At 49.6% G+C, this 18914-nt stretch overlaps 2 protein-coding genes across 5 annotated transcripts; both read right to left on the bottom strand.

Moving 5' to 3' along the window:
- Positions 1-506: 506 nt before the first annotated feature.
- Positions 507-7433, bottom strand: BCL7B (BAF chromatin remodeling complex subunit BCL7B). Of its 3 annotated transcripts, none has more exons than XM_035140095.2 (6): positions 7270-7433; positions 6226-6301; positions 5237-5336; positions 2870-3040; positions 2271-2359; positions 507-926 (listed from the first exon to the last, which is right to left on the bottom strand). In XM_035140095.2, exons 1-6 carry the CDS (start codon positions 7359-7361, stop codon positions 834-836), a joined length of 621 nt encoding a protein of 206 aa, XP_034995986.1. In that variant the 5' UTR covers positions 7362-7433; the 3' UTR covers positions 507-833. The 3 variants fall into 3 exon arrangements, with proteins under 3 accessions (XP_034995986.1, XP_034995987.1, XP_034995989.1); XM_035140096.2 differs by having other exon boundaries at positions 2280-2359; XM_035140098.2 differs by lacking the exon at positions 7270-7433 and adding an exon at positions 6668-6869.
- A 3651-nt stretch (positions 7434-11084) lies between these two features.
- On the bottom strand, positions 11085-18431 carry TBL2 (transducin beta like 2). 2 transcript variants are annotated; one of them, XM_035140064.2, is made up of 7 exons: positions 18224-18431; positions 17513-17643; positions 16600-16784; positions 15405-15559; positions 14565-14691; positions 12728-12880; positions 11085-11634 (listed from the first exon to the last, which is right to left on the bottom strand). In XM_035140064.2, the coding sequence occupies exons 1-7, from the start codon at positions 18375-18377 to the stop codon at positions 11178-11180; spliced, it is 1362 nt and encodes a 453-aa protein (XP_034995955.1). In that variant the 5' UTR covers positions 18378-18431; the 3' UTR covers positions 11085-11177. The 2 variants fall into 2 exon arrangements, with proteins under 2 accessions (XP_034995955.1, XP_034995956.1); XM_035140065.2 differs by having other exon boundaries at positions 15405-15556.
- Between the last annotated feature and the right edge of the window lie 483 nt (positions 18432-18914).

Here is an 18914-nt window from a genome sequence, read left to right as displayed (position 1 = left end):
AATATTCTCTTCAGTGCTAAAATATCTCTTTGCTTCCCTGCGTGGCTGGGCACTCCGCGCCACAGCAGGGCCTCGATCGCAAACTCCATTCCGCATGCGGATCGCGACGGAGGGGACAGGTCTGCAGAGGCAGGAGGGGGCCGTGGGGGGGTCGGTGGCAGCTGCTCCTGCCATGAGGGCTGCAGGGTCCCTTTGGTGCCCAGGGCGGCCTCCTTGACCCCCAAGGCCAGGCCAGCCCCGCTGGCAAGGGAGTGCGCCTTCTGGCCACTTGACCCCAGCCAAGGCAGCCTTGGCTTCCTCGGACATATCCCACCTCCAGCAAGGGCCCACTGCTTGGTGGGCAGAGACCTGGCTTACTCCAGTGCTAATGGCTTAACCCCACAACTATTGCACAGCATCCCAGCTGGGCTCCCCGCCAGGCCCTGCCCCTCCTCGCAAGGGAGTCGTTCGCTCCTTGCAGGAGGAGAGGGGGTGCGTGGACCTCGGGGTTGCCCGTTAAGTGCTGACAACTCCTCTTTCCCTACGGAAACCTCCCAAGGGGTCGTCCCCGGAGCCACAAAGAGGGCAAATTAAAAAGCGGACAGGAGAAGCCCCGGCAACGCCTTGTCCTTTAGGCGTGCGGATTGGGAGGATGTGGCCGGCTGGCTCTGAGGGGCATCGGGAAAATATTGCATGGGGTGGTAGGGGGAGAAATGCGGCCTTTGGAAGGGCCGTGGGAACAGCAAGTTGATTCTTGGAGGGGAGAGGAGGTGGAAGAGAATGCCGACTTTGAGACAGAGTGGCATCCTGGGGGCGGGCTGACTCTTGGGAAGGGGCAGAAGCGGGCGAGCTGGCTAGCTCTCAGAGGCCACCTGGCATGTGGCGTTCTGGTCTGTGCAAAATCGCTTGAGCGGAGGCGCGCCGGAATCCTCCTCTGTGCCAGGCACCTGCAGGAGAAGAACACAAGGAGCTGCTTTACGTACCAAGCCTGGCTCTGATTTGTTCTCTCTAGCACAGGGCTGCCAACTGATTACCAAGGAGGAGATTCTGAATAAACCATAGGAATAACTTTCTGAGGGTAAAGGCCATTTGACAGCGGAACGGACTCCCTTGGAAGGTGGTGGACTCTCCTTGGAGGTTTTAAAACAGAGGTTGGATGGCCATCTGTCAGAGATTGTTTAGCTGAGACCTCTGCACTGCAGAGGGTTGGACTAGATGACCCTTGGGGTGCCTTCCAACTCTACAGTTCTAGGATTCTCTGGATCATTCAGAGCCATGAGCATTTAGAAAACCTACCATACTGCTGAAGGACAGATCCTAAAGCTTAGGCTCCAATACTTTGGCCACCTCATGAGAAGAGAAGATTCCCTGGAAAAGACCCTGATGTTGGGAAAGATGGAGGGCACAAGGAGAAGGGGACGACAGAGGACGAGATGGTTGGACAGTGTTCTCGAAGCTACCACCATGAGTTTGACCAAACTGTGGGAGGCAGTGGAAGACAGGAGTGCCTGGCGTGCTCTGGTCCATGGGGTCACGAAGAGTCAGACACGACTAAATGATTAAACAACAACACCTTCTCTAAGCCTTTGAGTCAGAGTGGGCAATAAATTCAGTTACTTAGTAGAAAGGCTGTAGTTGTGCCCCCGAAATGGAAACCCTCTCCAGAATCTCCATGTGGGAAAACCAGCTTCATATAAGCAACATGCTGAAGTCAAATTAATGCATGAAGGGGTTAAGACCATAGAGTAAGCTGTCCTGCCAGGCTTAGCTACTTTGGGAGGGACCAGCAAATTAAGCCTTTGCTACTCCTCAGTCTACCTGAGAAGCTCAGGCCACATGGCTCTCACAAGCCACTCCTGATTTCCTATACCAATAATTAAAGAACTTTCACCACTTTATAACAACTAAGTTTTACTGCCTGTGCAACCTTTTCTGAAACACATGAATCTGATCTTTGGAGAGCTCGTAAGCAAACTAGTTTTTAACTTACCAGGCATGTGGTCTTTATCCTATGCTGGGGGAAGAAGGAAATTTCGGAACATATTTGAAAGGTCTAACAGTCTATATTTCCACACTTTTATTTGTTGCATGTTTTGTGATTTTACATTTCTGCTGGGGTTCACGCATCAAAGAGTATGTGCCCCAAACTTGGATCTTGGCATTTAAGGAATTCTGCTTTTTATATACCTAGTTTTTCCCTTGAATCAACACCAGTTTTCTGGGGTGTGGATCTAGAATGCTCCAGCCCCTGAGCCCTAGATCCCAGAGTGCTGATTAACTGCTTGGCTCACCATCCTTACCTGAGCCTCCAGTGGAACCGGCTCTTCCTTCGTGAGAGTTGGAGGCTCATCGGCTACTTCAGAGGGCGGAAGGGCAGGCTCTGGAAACAGGAGTTGACAAGTGTTAAAAAGCTAGCACAGAAGGAGCACACTGAATCTCTAGTGGCAGGGAGTTCCACAGGACTGAGGTGATGACACTAAAAGCTTGGGAAATGAACCCCGTCAACTTAAGAGATGACCAGGGATGCTTGATGATCAACCTTGGAAAGAAGGCAATCCCTGAGGTACCCTGGACCTAAGTTGTTCAGGGCTTTGTAAATTAATACTAGGACCTTGAACCTGGCTCGGTAGTGGATGGTTAGCCTCACATAGAGTGCATTGCGATAGTCCAGTCTCAAGGTTGCCAATGCATGGAATATGGTGGTCAGGCTATCCCTCTCAAGGAATGGCTGTAGAATTACCAGACAAAGGTAGTAAATGTTCCTTTTCCCAGGTAGAATCTGCCAATCAGGGGATGCCCCACTCCACCTGCCCCTTCCCCTCCAGGGCAGTGGTCGCCCTTGATGGGCCTCCCCTGCCCCACCGCAGTCCCCTTGGGCTAAGCCACTCACCTTCCAAGGGCTCCTGCCCCAGCGTGGGCGGCTGAGAGTCGTCAGCCCGGAAGTCGGAGGCGTGGCTGGGGCTCATGGACTCACTCTGCTGGGGGCTTGGGCTGGAGGCCAGGCTGCTGTCCGCCTTGAGTGGGTAGGTGTCCGAGAGGGAGCTCTGGTTGCTGTTCTCATCTGAAATGCACGGGGAGGGAGAGGCCGTCTCAGGAGCTGGAGCCAGGGGCAGCACTGCGTTCCCCACACCTGAGAGGCCACCAGGTTTGGGCAGATGCAAGCTTTCCTACCCTAAGGAAATGAGGAGAGCCCTCCTGGGTGAGGTCAATGGCCTACCTAGTCTCACATCCTCTCCTCACAATAGCCAGTCTGATGCCTGTGAGAAACCAGCAAGCAAGATCTGAGCACTTTCCTCTCCTGCTGTTTCCAGCAACTGATATTCAGAAGCATCGCTGCCTCTGAATGCACACACTGTTAAAATATTTTGTTGCCCAATTAAGCAAATTGGTAAGCAACTGTAAAAGCAGCCTTGTCAGGCATCTACTTGCCTGCATCCAAATCCAGCTGCGTAGCAGAGAACTGTCCAGTGCGCTCCCGTTGCGCAGCCTCTGCTTCTATCACGAAAGTCAAACCTCGTTTCTAAACGTCTCGGAATTTTTCCTTCTGAAGTCTAGATAACAGCCTAATTGCAGCTTGTAGCAGCGGAAACTTATCCAGCTTTCAGCGCCTATGAAATAAATCACTTTCCACTCCCTTGTTCATTAAAACAGAGAGATTTATTGACACCACCCCGGACTGGACAGATCCATCCCTGCTGGAAGCTTCAACACAACAGACAGAACAGAAACAGACAGTCCCATATATGACAGAAAGTTTACAACAGTACACAGACAGTTCCTGTTCCTGTTGACAATGACACATCACAGGTACTTCCTGTTTATATGAGAACAGGCCCCACGTGATACAGGACGACTGCTGAGCTATTTAACCCCTCAGCTCACACACACATCATGGCTAGTAGCCATTGGCTGGTACGCAAATGTTGCAGCTCACTGAGATCCCACTGGAGACTGAGCTGGAGCCCTCTGCCAGCACACATAAGATGATGCTGGATCAGACCAATTGCCCATCTCATCCAGCATCCTCTTCTCACAGCAACTGGGATTCAGAAGCATTGCTGCCTCTGTGGAGGCAGAACATAGCCACCATGGCTAGTAGCCACTGATAGCCTTATTTCTCTCCATGAATTTGCCTAATCTTCTCTTTTAAAGCCATTCAAGCTGGTGGCCATCACTGCCTCTGGTGGGAGGGAGTTCCGTAGTTTAACTTGGTGGTGTGTGAAGTCCTTCCTTTTATCTGTTCTGAATCTTCTACTTCACTGGATGTCTGCTGAGTTCTTGTCTTATGACAGCAGGAGAAAAGGTTTTCTCCATCCACTTTCTCCAGGCCATGCAGAATTTTATAAACTTCAATCATGTCGCTTCTTACTCGCCTTTTCTCTGAATTAAAAAGCCCATCCCTCAGACTGGATGACGATGCCCACACAGATAGGTGGCCAGAAGCTGAGAAAGGCTTCTGGTCAGGGCAGCGGGCCAACTGCAATTACCGTATGTGAGAAGGCAGGACTGAAACCCACCAGCTGTGGTGCTGGGTGTGGAATCTTGTTTCCTGAGAATCTCAGCCTTTCATTTAAAAAAGCAAGCCTAATGTTTCTAACCTTTATGACGTGAAGAGATTCTCAGAAAGGTCTGGCTAAAGTCTCAAGAATGAAAAGCAGGGGGCACTGAGTAGGCTTTTAGTGCTGGTGATGGTTGAGCAATCAGTGTCTGCCCCTTTCCAGAAAGCCAGCAAACTATGGAGGGGGGGGGGAGGGGGAAGATGGCGCAATGATATAGAATCAGAGAAATGATGCAGTTTTGCTTCCTGGCATAAGTTTTATAGGTCACCGTAGCAGGTCCACGTCTCCTGCTTGGCTGGCATGCCAAGGTTGAAGGCAGAGGAGGACATAAGGGCCAAATGTGGAACTGGGTCTCTCCATCTGGCCCTCCGGAGCCTCACTAAGCTACACTTCCTTCCCAGGTTGCACCGCCACTCCCCAGGCCACCTGCCTCACAAGCCTTCCTCAAGTGCTAATGCCTAGCTGGAAATGTGTCCTTGAACCGTGATAAGGCCTCTTGGCTTGCCTGGAGAGAGGATGGAGATGTGTGAGTGTGTAGAAACCTTTGACTCCGGCATGGCCAAAATCCTACCAGGCAAAGGCAAGGGTCAGATGCATTGCTTCACCCACTTTGGTCTCTGGGCCTGCCCACCACTGTCTCATGGCCCCAGAAAATTGCCCCCAAGAGAATGCAGCCCTCTGCTTCCCAGCCTACTCACCCTGGAACTCCAGAAGGAGTGAAGAGTTGGCTGCCTCTTCGGCTGGGAAGCCGTTCTGCTCCCGGGAAGCAGGAGTGCTGGAGGTTTTGGACTTCTCTTTCTTGAAGGGAGAGAAAAATAAGGCTGTGAGTTTCCCCTGCCAGCACTGGGACAGGACAAACCATAAAGGCTGCCCCAATGCTCATCAGTGGTGCTTCATCAACCTGGAGGTTGTGGGGGTACAAATGCGAAAGACGATTCTGCCCTGGGTCTGGTACTTGGGCTTAAAGCAGGGCTGAGAGGGTGGCATCTAGATGCTGGACCCCAACAACCAGCAGCCCCAGCAGCCAAGGGTGATGGGAGATACCAACATCTGGAATGTCCCAGGTTCCCTATCCCAATCTTGGGAGGGAATCCTCATCAAAACCGATTGCTTTTTAAAGGAAAGGGCTTTAACAGTGCTGTGCTGTTTTTATTATCTGCATTTCAATCATCTGTTTCCCTCCCCCTGTTGTTTTAATCCTACTAGACTTTAATTGGTTTTTTATGATTATATTTTATATGCTGTAAGCTAATTTTATTTTATCTGTGTAAGCTGCCTTGAGTTCCTGCCTGGGGGAAAGGCGGGATATTAATAATGAATAATAATAGTAACCATGATGATGTTTGTGCCATATACAAAACTAGGCATCCAAGAAGGCAGGAATAAAATTCAAAATGGTATTTGTAGAATGGAAAACTGGGGCCAAACAAGTGCAGGGTGTTCTGCGTTGGGCAAAGCAAGACAATCGAATGAACACTTAGGCAAAATTGCCGTCATCGAACATCAGACAGCCACCCTGGTCTGCCTCCTGCATTCACAGGAGACAGAAGTGACCATTTGGTGCTTCATTTGGATATGCCTACAATGGGGAGGGGGAAAGAGGGGGGCCCTCCAAGCTCCTGCTCAGTGTTGGAAGACAGACCTCCCTCTCTCGCTCCCCAGAAGGGCTTGGTGCTCATCCCCTCACCTCTTTGCTGTCGGCAACAGGCACCCACTTGAATATCCGCAGGGACGTGTCTCCCACCGTCACCCATTTCTTCTCCCTGAGCCAGGATAATGAAAGAGGTTAGGTGCAACCACAACGATGAAGAAGATGAACATCACCACCCATTCCTGCCACAGGTCTCCCACTGGGCAATTGCCTTTGCCTTCTGAGGCTGCGATGAGGCCGGGGAGAAACTGTCCAGATGGGTGGGGAAGCGTAGGCCCGTGAGCTAAATCTGGCCCCTCGCCCTTTGCTCCTGGCCGTGCTCCATGCTCTCCCAGAGCATTTTTACTTTGGCTGCCCCCATAATTGCAGATAAAGCTGCAACAGTGGCCTTTAGCTCAGAATTAAAATTCCTGGCAGCATCTCCAAGTAGGACTGGGGAAAACTCCCGGCATGAACTCACAGCAGGAGCAGCCCTTACATGAAACGCAGAGATTGAAGCTAGATTGCCGCTTTGTCTGGAGGTTCTATTTGAGGCTATGATAAGGAATAAAATGCCTAAGTACTGTTTTCACCTCCCCCTAGCCTGCCTCGCAAGGCTGTTGGGAGGATTGTATAAACCATGCAGGCAAAGAGCTCAGAAAAAAAGCGTAAAATATGTAAATAAGCAAGGAAAGCATATGCAAATTGAGCGGCATACGCAAATTAAGGAAGAGCTTCTCTCTCCAGCAAACTGGGTCAGCCCGCGGCAGGTAGGCTAGCCAGTCCCCATGACAACTGGGGCCCCCACCCCTCCAGGTCCCTTGTGGAGCGACTGGCCAAGCGTCAGGCCAATCCTAGCAGCCAGGCATCACCCGCCCCTGAGCTATGATTGGCCGGCAGCCCCGCCAACCACATCTCTCCCCGCAACCCCACCTCTACAACAATCGCAATGCGATTGGCCACTTCAGGAAGGCCCCGCCCTTCGCGCCAAACGGCTGCCGTCGGTTGGTTGGGCGACTGTCACCAAGGCCGCGGCCGCCGAGGATTGGCTGACCCGTCGCCAAGGCCCTCCCCCCGCGGCCCCTCCCCCCCTCCCCTCACCATTTGCGGACCCGCTCGATGGCCGCCATAACTTTTTTGATGTCATCCTTGGCCCTGCTGCGGGTCTCGGCCCGCACCGAGCGACCCGACATGGCGCCCGTGGCCCCGGCAGCGCCAGCTCCCGTAGCAGCAGCAGCTTTGCCCAGCCGCGCTGCGCATGCGCGCGACTGCCCCCACACCCGCCGTGCGTAACGCGTCAGCGCCCTTGCCCCGCCCTAGGGAGCAAGTCGGCCTTCAGTGCGCATGCGCAAGCCGGTTCCACTCCCGGGCGCATGCGGAGGGGCGGGGCTTTATCGCACTCTGTACATGCCCATCGGCAACGGTCTTGTTTATTTATTATTAAATTTTGAAACGAGCCCCAGTGAAAATGAAGTGGTGGAGCATGCAGGTGCATGGTATCCATTTACAATATGAATGAACCCCAACGCCCTCCTTACAAATACAGCTGTGTCATAATTTGAATCCTCTGTTTTCAGGGATAAGGTACAGCTCTTGAACATCAGAAGTGAAAACTCTTTCTGCATATATGGCGAGCTCAAACTGCCAACTACTGCACTTTTGGGCACATCCCGCCATCTCACAGCACCCAGAGAAAATAGCCTCTGACTGATGCCTCTTAAGGGTGTTGTAAAAATTTTGCAGAGCTACACGGCCCTAGAATTAAGTGGATCCTTGACCCAGGAAGAGTCCAGGTATCCTGGCAAGCAGACAAAGTTTAAGCGTCTCCTGCCCACCAAATAACAGAGACCAAACCAGGACGTGCGAAGCAAGGCACTTTTATTTTTGCTGTTGCAACAGGGTCCTTCCTCTCACACAGGAGAACAAGGAAGGAACCCCAAACAAAGATGTCTTGTCCTTAAAAAGAGATTTGAAATTGGTTTCAGCCCACCCCCCAGAAGCATCATCCATATGTCACAGAAGGGGTGTAGCCCAAGACCCCTCTCCCTAGATTCATCATAGGTACATCATGAAAGGGGAGGTCTGGTGGCAGTAATCTGAGCATCCTGGACCCTGCCCCCTGCCCCCAAAACCTAATCAACAAAATTGAGAGATATTTACATTTCCCTGTTTCCCAGCCAAGTTAATCACACCCTTTTGTCTGGCAGTCAGGTATCAGGATGCCAGGGATTATCACTTTAATTCCTGAGACAATGAGAAGGTTCCCCCCACCCCACTTCTTCCTTGCAGAGGAACACCTGGTCAGAGAGAGTCAAAATGGTGTCAGTCAGGCCTGTTTTCCTGTGCTGCTTCAGACATGTTTCTGTACATTCATGTACATGTTTTATGAACAATTATTATATATATATATGACCTCAAAATTCTTATAACAAGGGGAAGACAGGGCCGGGCCCATCGTGTAGTTGCTGAACTACAACATTCATCATCCCTACATAGCTGTCAAGTTTTCCCTTTTCTCGTGAGGAAGCCTATTCAGCATAAGGGAATTTCCCTTAAAAAAAGGGAGAACTTGACAGCTATGTTCTAGCAAGTGTGACCTAGGGCAATGGATGATGGCACTGTAGTTCTGCAAAATCTGGAGGGCCAAAGGTTCCCTACACCTGGGCTAGGCCAAGGCAGCCCTCCTACCCCCAAGGATGTCTTAGCTGTGACTGGTTACCCTGCAGAGCCAGCCAAGAACTATTCATTTATGTGAGGCTTGATCCTATGCTATGCAACTCCTCCTTTGTTCAATGGGCCTTATTCCAAAGTAAGCATGCAAAGGATTGTAGCTTTCAATTGGCTGCTACCTTGACAGCTTTGTCAAATGGGGTGGGCAGTGAAATATAAATAAAACAAAATAAAACAAAATATAAATAAAACAAAATAAGGTATCAAGCCTGGTGGACCTAGATTGATTATGTCTGGTGGAATCTTTTGAATCTCAAGATCACGGAACACAAAAAGCAGGTAGTGAACATTCTGCCCTTTCACCATGGAAAAAAATCTGTGAAAACACCATCACCTAGAGAGGGACCAATTTTAGAAAAGAGCTCATGCGCTGGGGCTGACTCTCCCTATTGTAACAAAGTCCAGCAAATAGCAGAAGGCCTCAGGTTACTCATACCGTATCTGTGACAATTGAATGGGTAAGAAATCCTGGACACAGCAACAGATACACAGCAGAAATAAGATATGGACCATCTCTCTTTAAAAGGTGATAGCTGGTGGATGTGGGTCAATCTCACATTTATAACCTACAAAAATATTTAAGAGAGTTCCATGGATGTATTTTTTAAAAATGTGCCAGGTACCAACCCTTAGGTGCGTTCAACTTGGGCAGCATTTAGACCAGGCACCCCCAAACTGCGGCCCTCCAGATGTTTTGGCCTACAACTCCCATGATCCCTAGCTAACAGGACCAGTGGTCAGGGATGATGGGAATTGTAGTCCAAAACATCTGGAGGGCCGAAGTTTGGGGATGCCTGATTTAGACACTCTAGTGGGATGTGATCACTGCATGCCAATACCACTGCCTAACAGAAGGTGTCTTTGGAAACTTATGTTGAAGGCTGAAGGCAGCAACCCCAGCAGCAGGAGAAATGGTTTCCATTGGTAGAACTGGAGGGAATGTAACTATCTGCAGTGGAAGTCTGGTGGAGAGTTTAGTTCTGGCATGGGGAACACATGTTGTTGGACTCCTAGGTCCCATTAGCCTGTCAGCATGGCAATGCAATGGTCGGGGGTGATGAGAACTGTAGGCTCAACAGCATCCAGAGGGACATAGATTGCCTGTTCTTGGTTAAAGCACCCAACATGACAGTATGAGAAGCTTCCAAGAGAGCAAAGTTGATCAAAAGTAGACCATAGCAGAGCAGCCTAATCTAGGCAGACATGCCTTTTGTTCTTAAATAAAAGCAGACTTAAACTATGTGGTGTTAGCCAGACAGTGAAACACTAATGTTTACTCAGAAGTATGCTTGGTTAGCATAGTAAGCTTCAGTGCAATCCTTGTGTACCCAGAAGTGCCACACTGAGTTCAATGGGACTTTCTCCCAGGTAAGCATGTACAGGATTGCAGCTTAAGCCCTCTCACTATTAAAAATTCCTTCCTTCCTCTGTATGATTGTAAATTAAATGCCCATCAGTGGACTAGGGTGATTCAATAAAATAAAAGGTAGATCAATAAAGAATTAAGGGACGCCCAGCTCTGCCCTGCATTAAACACCATCAATATGAGGCCAGCTGATCCACTGCCCCTATAGCAAAGCACTTCAACCTGCTTTTTAGGGCTATGTACGGTGACGCTGTGGGTTAAACCACAGAGCCTAGAGCTTGCCGATCAGAAGGTCGGCGGTTCAAATCCCTGCGAAGGGGTGAGCTCCCGTTGCTTGGTCCCAGCTCCTGCCAACCTAGCAGTTTGAAAGCACGTCAAAGTGCAAGTAGATAAATAGGTACCGCTCCAAGCGGGAAGGTAAACGGTGTTTCCGTGTGCTGCTCTGGTTCGCCAGAAGTGGCTTTGTCATGCTGGCCACATGACCTGGAAGCTGTACGCCGGCTCCTTCGGCCAATAATGCAAGATGAGCGCCGCAATCCCAGAGTCGGTCACGACTGGACCTAATGGTCAGGGGTCCCTTTACCTTTACGGTATGCTGTGTTGGAGCAAGGCCTACACCCCACACCCTTAAAAAGACAGCTAGCCCTGCTCTCTTGTGGCATGTAGGGACAGATGTGCTCTTGGGATGGCTCAGACCCAAGTGGGAACAGGTCAAAAATTTTTTTTCATGCCCTGTATTAGAGGCTTAGTCTGGAAATGAGCAATGCTCCTCTGCCTTTCTTGTGGTGATAGGCTTAATCAAACTTTGGGAGAACGACAGTTGTGCAAAACATATTTTATTAGCCGTCTCTCTGACATGAAAATCCTAGCCCTGGGTCTGCCCAGCAGAAGCCACCCCTGCTCTGGGAAGGGCTCAGTTGCCCTTGCCATAGATGGCGTCCAGAGCGTTCTGGGCACTTGTGACCTGCTGCTGCAGTCTCTGCTTTGTCGACTCGTTAGTGGCCTTTTTCAGCAGGGCCTTCATTTCCTCCACCACAGCCCGGTAGCCGGTTGTGTTATGGAAGACGCGGATAGCCCGGTCTCCGCAGGAAGCCAGGAAGCGGCTGCTCACATCGAAGGCCAAGTCTGTGATGTGCTCGCCATGGACGCCCTCAAAGTGCTCCTCTTCCTCGCCATTCCGGGTATTGTAAACAAAGATGCTGGTCCTGCTGGAGATGGCCAGGGCTCGGGCGTCAGGGGACAGGGCGATGCGACAGGGCTCTGCCACCTGGCACCGACCTGTCAGGAGCAGGTACGGGTCCTGCTGCTTTTTGTATTCGACATCTGTGTCCCAGAGTTTCCATGTTCCATCCTTCGAAACCGTTGCCATCCTGGGTTTGGGGGTGGGGGGTGGGGAAGGAAAGTAGACATTACCCTCTGGCTGAAGTCTGAGCTGTAGAGAGGATGTCCCATCAAGTCACCATCAGCTTCTTGCTTATGGCTGGCTGGGTTCCTCACCTCTGCTTTATAACCAGTGTTCTGCTGGCTTTGGGGTGTCAGAGTCAAGCTGTGAAATTCAGCTTTGGTTTAAATTCATTGTTACTCACCTGGCTGCCACATTATTTCCGGGCCCAATTCATATTGCTCACATTGGTGGTTTAAAGCCCTAAATCAGGCATCCCCAAACTTCGGCCCTCCAGATGTGTTGGACTACAATTCCCATCTTCCCTGACCACTGGTCCTGTTAGCTAGGGATCATGGGAGTTGTAGGCCAAAACATCTGGAGGGCCGCAGTTTGGGGATGCCTGCCCTAAATGATTCAGGCGCAAAACACCTGAAAGACTAGTGCCTCCTTCCCTACAGACGCTCTTGGGTCAGCAGAGGGAGACCTCTTGGTAGTTCCTTCACCTTCAGAGGCTTGGAGGGTGGTGGCCTGGGAGATGGGCAGCCACTGAGCTGTGGAACTCCCTGCCACATCTGTTGCCTTCATTATACAGCTTCCAGAGGATGCTGAAGATACACCTCTTTGCTACCCTGGCTTTTGACACCTGAGGTGTATGCTTTTAGGAGCCACCTTATTTTTATGGTTGTATTTTGATCGTTTTTAATATTGTGTTTTAATGCTGTAACCAGTCCCAGGACCTTAAGGTGCAGGGTGGGTAATAAATAAATTAACAACAACAACGGTCTGAAACCTCATTTAGCATAGAAGCCTCATGAAATAACCAAACCAGGATGCTTGTCCCTGGGCATGGAGGTCAGTGCTATGGCGTAACTTCAAACATTGGAAGGAGGTTCCTTCTGGCTGCTTAGTTATAGGGGAGGAGATGCAGGCAAGAGGAGGCCAGTCCAAAGGGCCTCCTGGCCACACCCACCCAGCGCAGCAGATAACCAGGAGCGCTCCTTGGAGGAGTCAGCAGGTAACAAACACAGGACACAGAACTACCAGAGGGAAGTGCAGCTGGAAGAGGGTTCCTCACTTACCGCCTGGAGTCATTGGAGAAAGAGAAGGAATACACGCCAGCAGTGTGCCCCTTCAGCTCAAAGGCCCTGGTCACCTCCCGGAAGTCCCCACTCTTGGTGAAACACACCTCCCATACCTTCACATCGGGAGTAAAGCCACACGATGCAACAAACCTGGAGGAAAGGGAAGAAGCCACAGGGGACGGAAGTGTCCTGTTATTCCCAAGCCAGGCTGTGCCAAATCAATTGCACCAACCAGCCTTGAAAGTTGCCTCTTTCCAGTTGCTCCCGACCACTCTTGCCTCATATTCCTGGGAACAGCATATGTAAGGCTTGTTCATGTTACACTAAAGGCATGTATAAGCTTTCTCTGCACACATTCACGTGTTTGTGTGAAAGTGTATACCTGTTGATCTGCAGAGCTCATCTCTTTTGCATACAGATTGTACCTGTGTTGAAAGCAACCTGAGAAAAGTTCAATAGTATGTCTTGACTTCGGTGAAGCATGTCAAAGTTTCCCATTATATTCTTGTTGACAGTGTGGTATAGTGATTAAAATGTCGAGCTAGGACCTGGGAGACCAGGATTCAAATTCCCACTTGGCCATGAAGCTCACTGGGTGATCCTGGGCTGGTCAATGCCTCTTAACCTAAGCTACCTCACAGGGTTATTGTGGGGATTAAATGAGGGAGAGAACCATGTGTGCCACCATGAACTCTTTGGAGGAATATAAATGCAATAAATAAATAAGTTAGAAAAGGAGTGTTTGGACACTACTGAGGTTGGAGCCACATGAAGCAACTGTACTCATTGATGGCTGCTGTGTCTTAACCGTGTGTGTGTCTGTTTTGTGTGGAGTGCCACAGGGCTTTGTCCTACGCCTTTTGCTAATATTTTTTATAAACGATCTGGATCAGGGAGTAGAGAGGATGCTCATCAAATCTGCCAATGACACAAAGCTAGGAGAGAGAAAGAAAGCTAACACTACCCTAGTTAGGCCACATCTGAATTCTGGACAACACATTTTAAGGAGGATACTGAAAAACTTTCTCCTGAGGAAGGTGACTAGGATGGTGAGGAGTTTGGAAATCAAATCCTGTGAGTAACAGCTGAATGAGTTGAGTTTGTTTAGCCTGGAGAGGAGAAAACGGGGGTGTGGGTGGAAGAGATAAGAGAAAGGGCAGCCGTCTTCAAATATCTGAGGGGCTTAGAAAATGGAGCAAATTTTTATGCTGTTGCTCCAGGGGTCTACAGTGGGTGGAAACTTCAGGGAACGTAAGAGGAATCTTGAGAGTGTGACAGACCCTCTTTCACTGGAGGGATTTAAGCAGAGGCTGAGTTGTCATGTGGCAGGAAACCTGTTGTTGCCTCCTGCCTTGTAGACCCAACACCAATGAAGGTCTACAGCAGGCATAGGCAAACTCTGGCCCTCCAAATGTTTGGAACTACAATTCCCATCATCCCTAGCTAACAGGACCAGTGGTCAGGAAAGATGGGAATTGTACCCCCAAACATCTGGAGGGGGGCTCATTGGTCTAGAGCAGGTATAGGCAACCTTGGCTCTCCAGATGTTTTGGAACCACAACTCCCATGATCCCTAGCTAACAGGGCCAGTGCTCAGGAATCATGTGAGTTGTAGTTCCAAAACATCTGGAGAGCCAAGGTTGCCTATGCCTGGTCCAGAGGTTCTCCAAGGACTGTTCCATGATTCTATTAACTCTTTGGTATTAGATCAGAGCTAATTCTGGAGATGTGCCTTTGGCTTTCCTGGCTCATGGGGGAATACAAGCAACTGACTGCCCTGAGTGTGGGCAAGCAGTAGAGAGCAGCTCAGCTGCGTAGCCGACACAACCCTTACCTTCCACAGGGTGACACAGCTGAAAAGGTGTTGTTCATCTGGTTGGTGTTGATGGTGGCGAGGATGTCCCCCTTTGTGTCCAAGATGAGAATGGTGGTGTCACTGAAGGCGGCCATGATGTACTTCCCTGGGGAAGGAGAGACAAGTGATCAATGGCAAAGAACTGCTAGCCATGGTTAATCTTGACCGCAGCGGCAGCACTGCAGGCACCCAGAAAGGAATGCCGCTCAAGATCATCTTTGAATATGAAGACGTTTGGTATAAAGGGCAGAGGATAATGCCAATGAAGATGATATATTAGAACTGCCATACACAGAATGAAATGAAAAGAAAGATTATATTCTCACTTGGAAGTTTCACACAACATGAATGGAAATTGTTAAGAGTGCAGCTGATAATTGATTTTGGGTAACACATTGTAATTGGAGATAATTTAAAATAGTTAATGCAGTAATATTAGAAGCCAAGGTTGCACCAACAATGGTGAGTGGGAAATCATTTAATTAAAATTGTATTAATTTGGTATTCATTCGTAATAATTTGTGAAAATGGGGTTGTAATTTGGAAAATCAATGAAAAATAATTGGCAAAACACACACACACAAACGTCAGAAACCATGGGAAGGGAGAGGGCTTTTGTGGTCCAGACCTGCTTGTGGGTTTCTTACTGGGACACCTGGCTGGCCACCATGAGGACAGGATGCTGAACTAGACAGGCCTTTGGCCTGATGCAGCTGTTTTTTATTAGGTTCTCATTGGCTCTCCCCAACCAATTCAACTCTGGGTACTTAGGAAGCCAAACCCTAGAAAAGAAAGAGAGCCCCCTCCACTCTTCCATACCTGTGTCTGCAACTCCAATGTTGATGATGGGGGCTCTGTGCAGCTTTGGGAAGTCTTCTGGAAGTGCGGCGTATGTGAAGCTGCCGTCTTCCTTCTTCGTCATTTTGAACAGCCTGAAGGTGTCTCCATTGGCCAGCCACGCAATAAAGGCTCTGCTTGAAGAAAGGAGAGGCAGTGCCTGTAAGCAGCACAAGTAAAAGCTGCTCCAGCAACCTCAGGGTCATCCCTCAGTCCTGGGTGCTTTGCCAGTGTTTCCATTATTGCTCCTGGAAGTAAATCTGGCTGGGTGTTGTATGGGCACCTGTGCTGTCCTCCTTCAGCATTCCCCTAATCAAACTCCAATGCCAGTTCAATGTTAACATAAGGCTGGCAGGGGACTAGAGTAGCGAGGAAGAAGCTTGACAACAGGCCCACTCCATCTCTGCTGTTACAGCAAAGGACAGTGGCTTGGACCAGCAGTAGCAGACCTGGACAGGTGGTCACTGCTGACACCCCCTACTCCAGGATAGAATTTACTAACACTGATTTGTAGGAATTGACCCCCTCCCCACCCTCACTGCTTGGAATGAGCTAGTTTGCTTAGTTCCAAAATCTCTGAGCTACACCTCCCGTAAATGCTGACTGAACAGAATGTGAATTATATTTGTTGTGGGGTATAATTTTGAACAATTTTTATTTCACAGTCATTCCTTTATGTGTGTATCTTCCCCTCGTCAGACTTTTTGGACCTTTCAAGCTTAAATATAATAACTGCTGGGAAAAACAAACTAAACACATCACATTCCACTGTGGTTTTGAAAAATGTTTTCTTACTCTTCTTAAATATATCTTATAATTCCACCACAGCAGCTTATAACATTCTGAAGGCTGGTTTTTTGTTTGCAGAGAATCATTTGGACAAACGAAATGACTGTGAACTGAACTGAACTGAACTGGTTCATTTTGTAAGGAGACAGACATGAACTGGAATTAGTTGCTTTGGGGCATGCTGAACTTGAACTAGCTCTAGCTCCTACCTCCTTTAAAAAAAAAAAAAAGGGCTGATGACTCCACCGATCAACCTGAGCTGCTGGTAATTCTAATCCCTCCTCCCCATCTTCTTGGAAAGGACCAACTAGTCTGCAATTTCAGCTGTAAAGAGGAGGAGGAGGAGGAGCAAAGCTGATTGTCCCATGGTCAGGTGCAGCCTCCCCACCTGGAGTCTGGGTAGAAGCGGACCAAAGTGGCATGGTCCAGCTCTACATTGGCTCGCATGCAGCGGTGCTCCCGCTCCAGGAAGTCCTTGGTGCTCCAGATGCGGACGGTGCGGTCATCAGAACAGGACGCCAGGTACTTCCCATTGCTGCTGAAATCCAGGCAGGTGATGCTCCCGCTGTGGCCCTGAAAAATGCAAAGAGGATCAACTTTTGGCCTCTCAACACGCTAAAAGTGGAAGGAATACAGAGGTGCTCCATCCTGGGGCACAGGGAGCAAAGAGCTGGTTGCCATGCTGCAAAAGTGTTTGTTTATTGATTTGATTTACATCTCATCTCTTCTCCAAAGAGCTCAAAGTGGTGTACATGGTTCTCTCCCTCATTTAATTCCCACAACAACTTTGTGAGGTAGCTTAGGCTGAGAGGTGCTGATTGGCCAGAGTCAGCAAGTGAGCTTCATGGCTGAGTGCAGATTTGTACCCTTGTCTCCCAAATCCTTGTATGATATTCTAACTACTACACCACCCCCGGCTCTCTCAGGTTATAATCTTCCCCACTATTGTGAGCTTTTTGCATTTCTAATCTACTGGCTCTTATATTTTTCTGCAATGTGCATGCATGTATGTGAGGAGAAAGGAGGATCCAATATTTCCAGAAACCCAGAAGGATTCTGAAGGGGCAAACCCCATCACTAGATAAAGACCAACTGGCAGGGCATCTGCTTTGCATGCAGAAAATTCAATTCCTGGCATATCCAGGTAGGGCTGGCAGCAACTCCCGGCCTAAAAACCCTGGACTAGCACTGCCGATAGGTTTCTGACTTGGTATAAAGGTAAACTTCCTACATAAGATTAGCCCACTCCTTTCCCCGCAAAACACAGAACACAAGCTGTAGCGTAGCCTGCCAAGCCTCACTTTGAGTGCCGAAGCCAGGAGCGGGTGGGTGAAGGTGTGTTGCTGGGGCTTCTCTTTGCGGATCCGCTGAAGCTGCTTCTGCTTCTTCGGGACTACTGTTTTGCTGGCTGCTTCACTGTTCACATCCTGATCTACAGAATACAATTGAAGAAAGTCTTATTTTAAAAATAGATAAGACGGACTACACAATCAGCATTTCCCCAGAATTTAGAAAAGCAAGGCCAGATGCAGGACCATTTTTTCGAAATAGATTGTAAGTGTCCAAACATACTAAGGTAGCTTGAAAACACAACTTACAATGCTATGAAAAAGCCAGTAATCCACCTAGCTGGAGAAGGCACGTATCTGCTTTGCCTGCAGAAGCTCTTAGGTAAAATCCCTGGTGTCTCCAGGTAAGGCTGGAAAAGGCTCCCCATCTGAAACCCTGGAAACCCACTGCCCGCCATACTGAGATAAATTATATGAAATTTAGCCCAAATTATGTAATTATATTGAATTTCACCTAAATTGTGTTTATATCATTACACATACTGACCTAAACCATTTTATGCAACCAATATAATTGAATATTATATACGAGGCACTACTTTCATCCTGGAATTTTGGTACGGCTCAGCCTAGCGGCCCATTTTGCCGCTGGGGAAAAGTGAGGACTCCCGAAGGGGGTGTGGGTCGCCTTAAGCCCCGCCCCTCCTCCTCTCGCGCTCTCACCGTCGATCGTGACGGGCTCCGTCCCCTTCCGGCTGGGCTCCGCTTCCTCCGTCCTCCGCCTCAGCAGGACTAGCACCAGCCAGAGAACGAGGCCGCCGAGGACCAGTGACAGCCCCGCCAGCCACGCCGAACCCGGCACAGCCGCCACCTCCATCTTCCCTCCCGCCGCCTTCTCGCTTTAGCCACCTCAGCGCGCGGCACCAAGCCTGACGGGGACGCGCGCGGCACCGCCGCCGACCAATGGGTGGCGAGTTCCGCCGCGTGCGCGCTCGCTAGCCGCCGTCAGTCATGCGCCGAAGCGGTTCTGAGGCGGAGGGGCGCGCGCGCAAAAGTAGCCTTCGCGGGATTGGCCACGCACTGTGCACTGATTGGGCCGCAAAGAGGATTCGGGTCTAAAGTAGGATAGAGAAATTGCGGTTACCATTAAACTTCGTTTTTTGGGGGGGGGGGGATTCCCTCGTCCTTTTATTCCCGAGGGGAAGAAGCGACAGCTGTCCATGTATACTTGAATAAATAGCGATATCCATGATTTTAAAGCTTCATTCGTTTTAATACGCACACACATCACTATGCCGCCTATTAAGATTTCTAGGCGTGGTACAAAAAAGACATGCAAGATGTATATACTGTAGCAAATAAAATGTCAGACCCAGCCCGCTAGGAGTCACGGCACAAGCCATTATTGATTGAT

The sequence above is a fragment of the Zootoca vivipara genome, chromosome 15 (genome assembly GCF_963506605.1).
Source record: "Zootoca vivipara chromosome 15, rZooViv1.1, whole genome shotgun sequence".
NCBI lineage: Eukaryota > Metazoa > Chordata > Lepidosauria > Squamata > Lacertidae > Zootoca > Zootoca vivipara.
The sequence above is the reverse complement of the archived record's forward strand: the minus strand, read 5'-3'. Positions and strand labels throughout refer to the sequence as shown.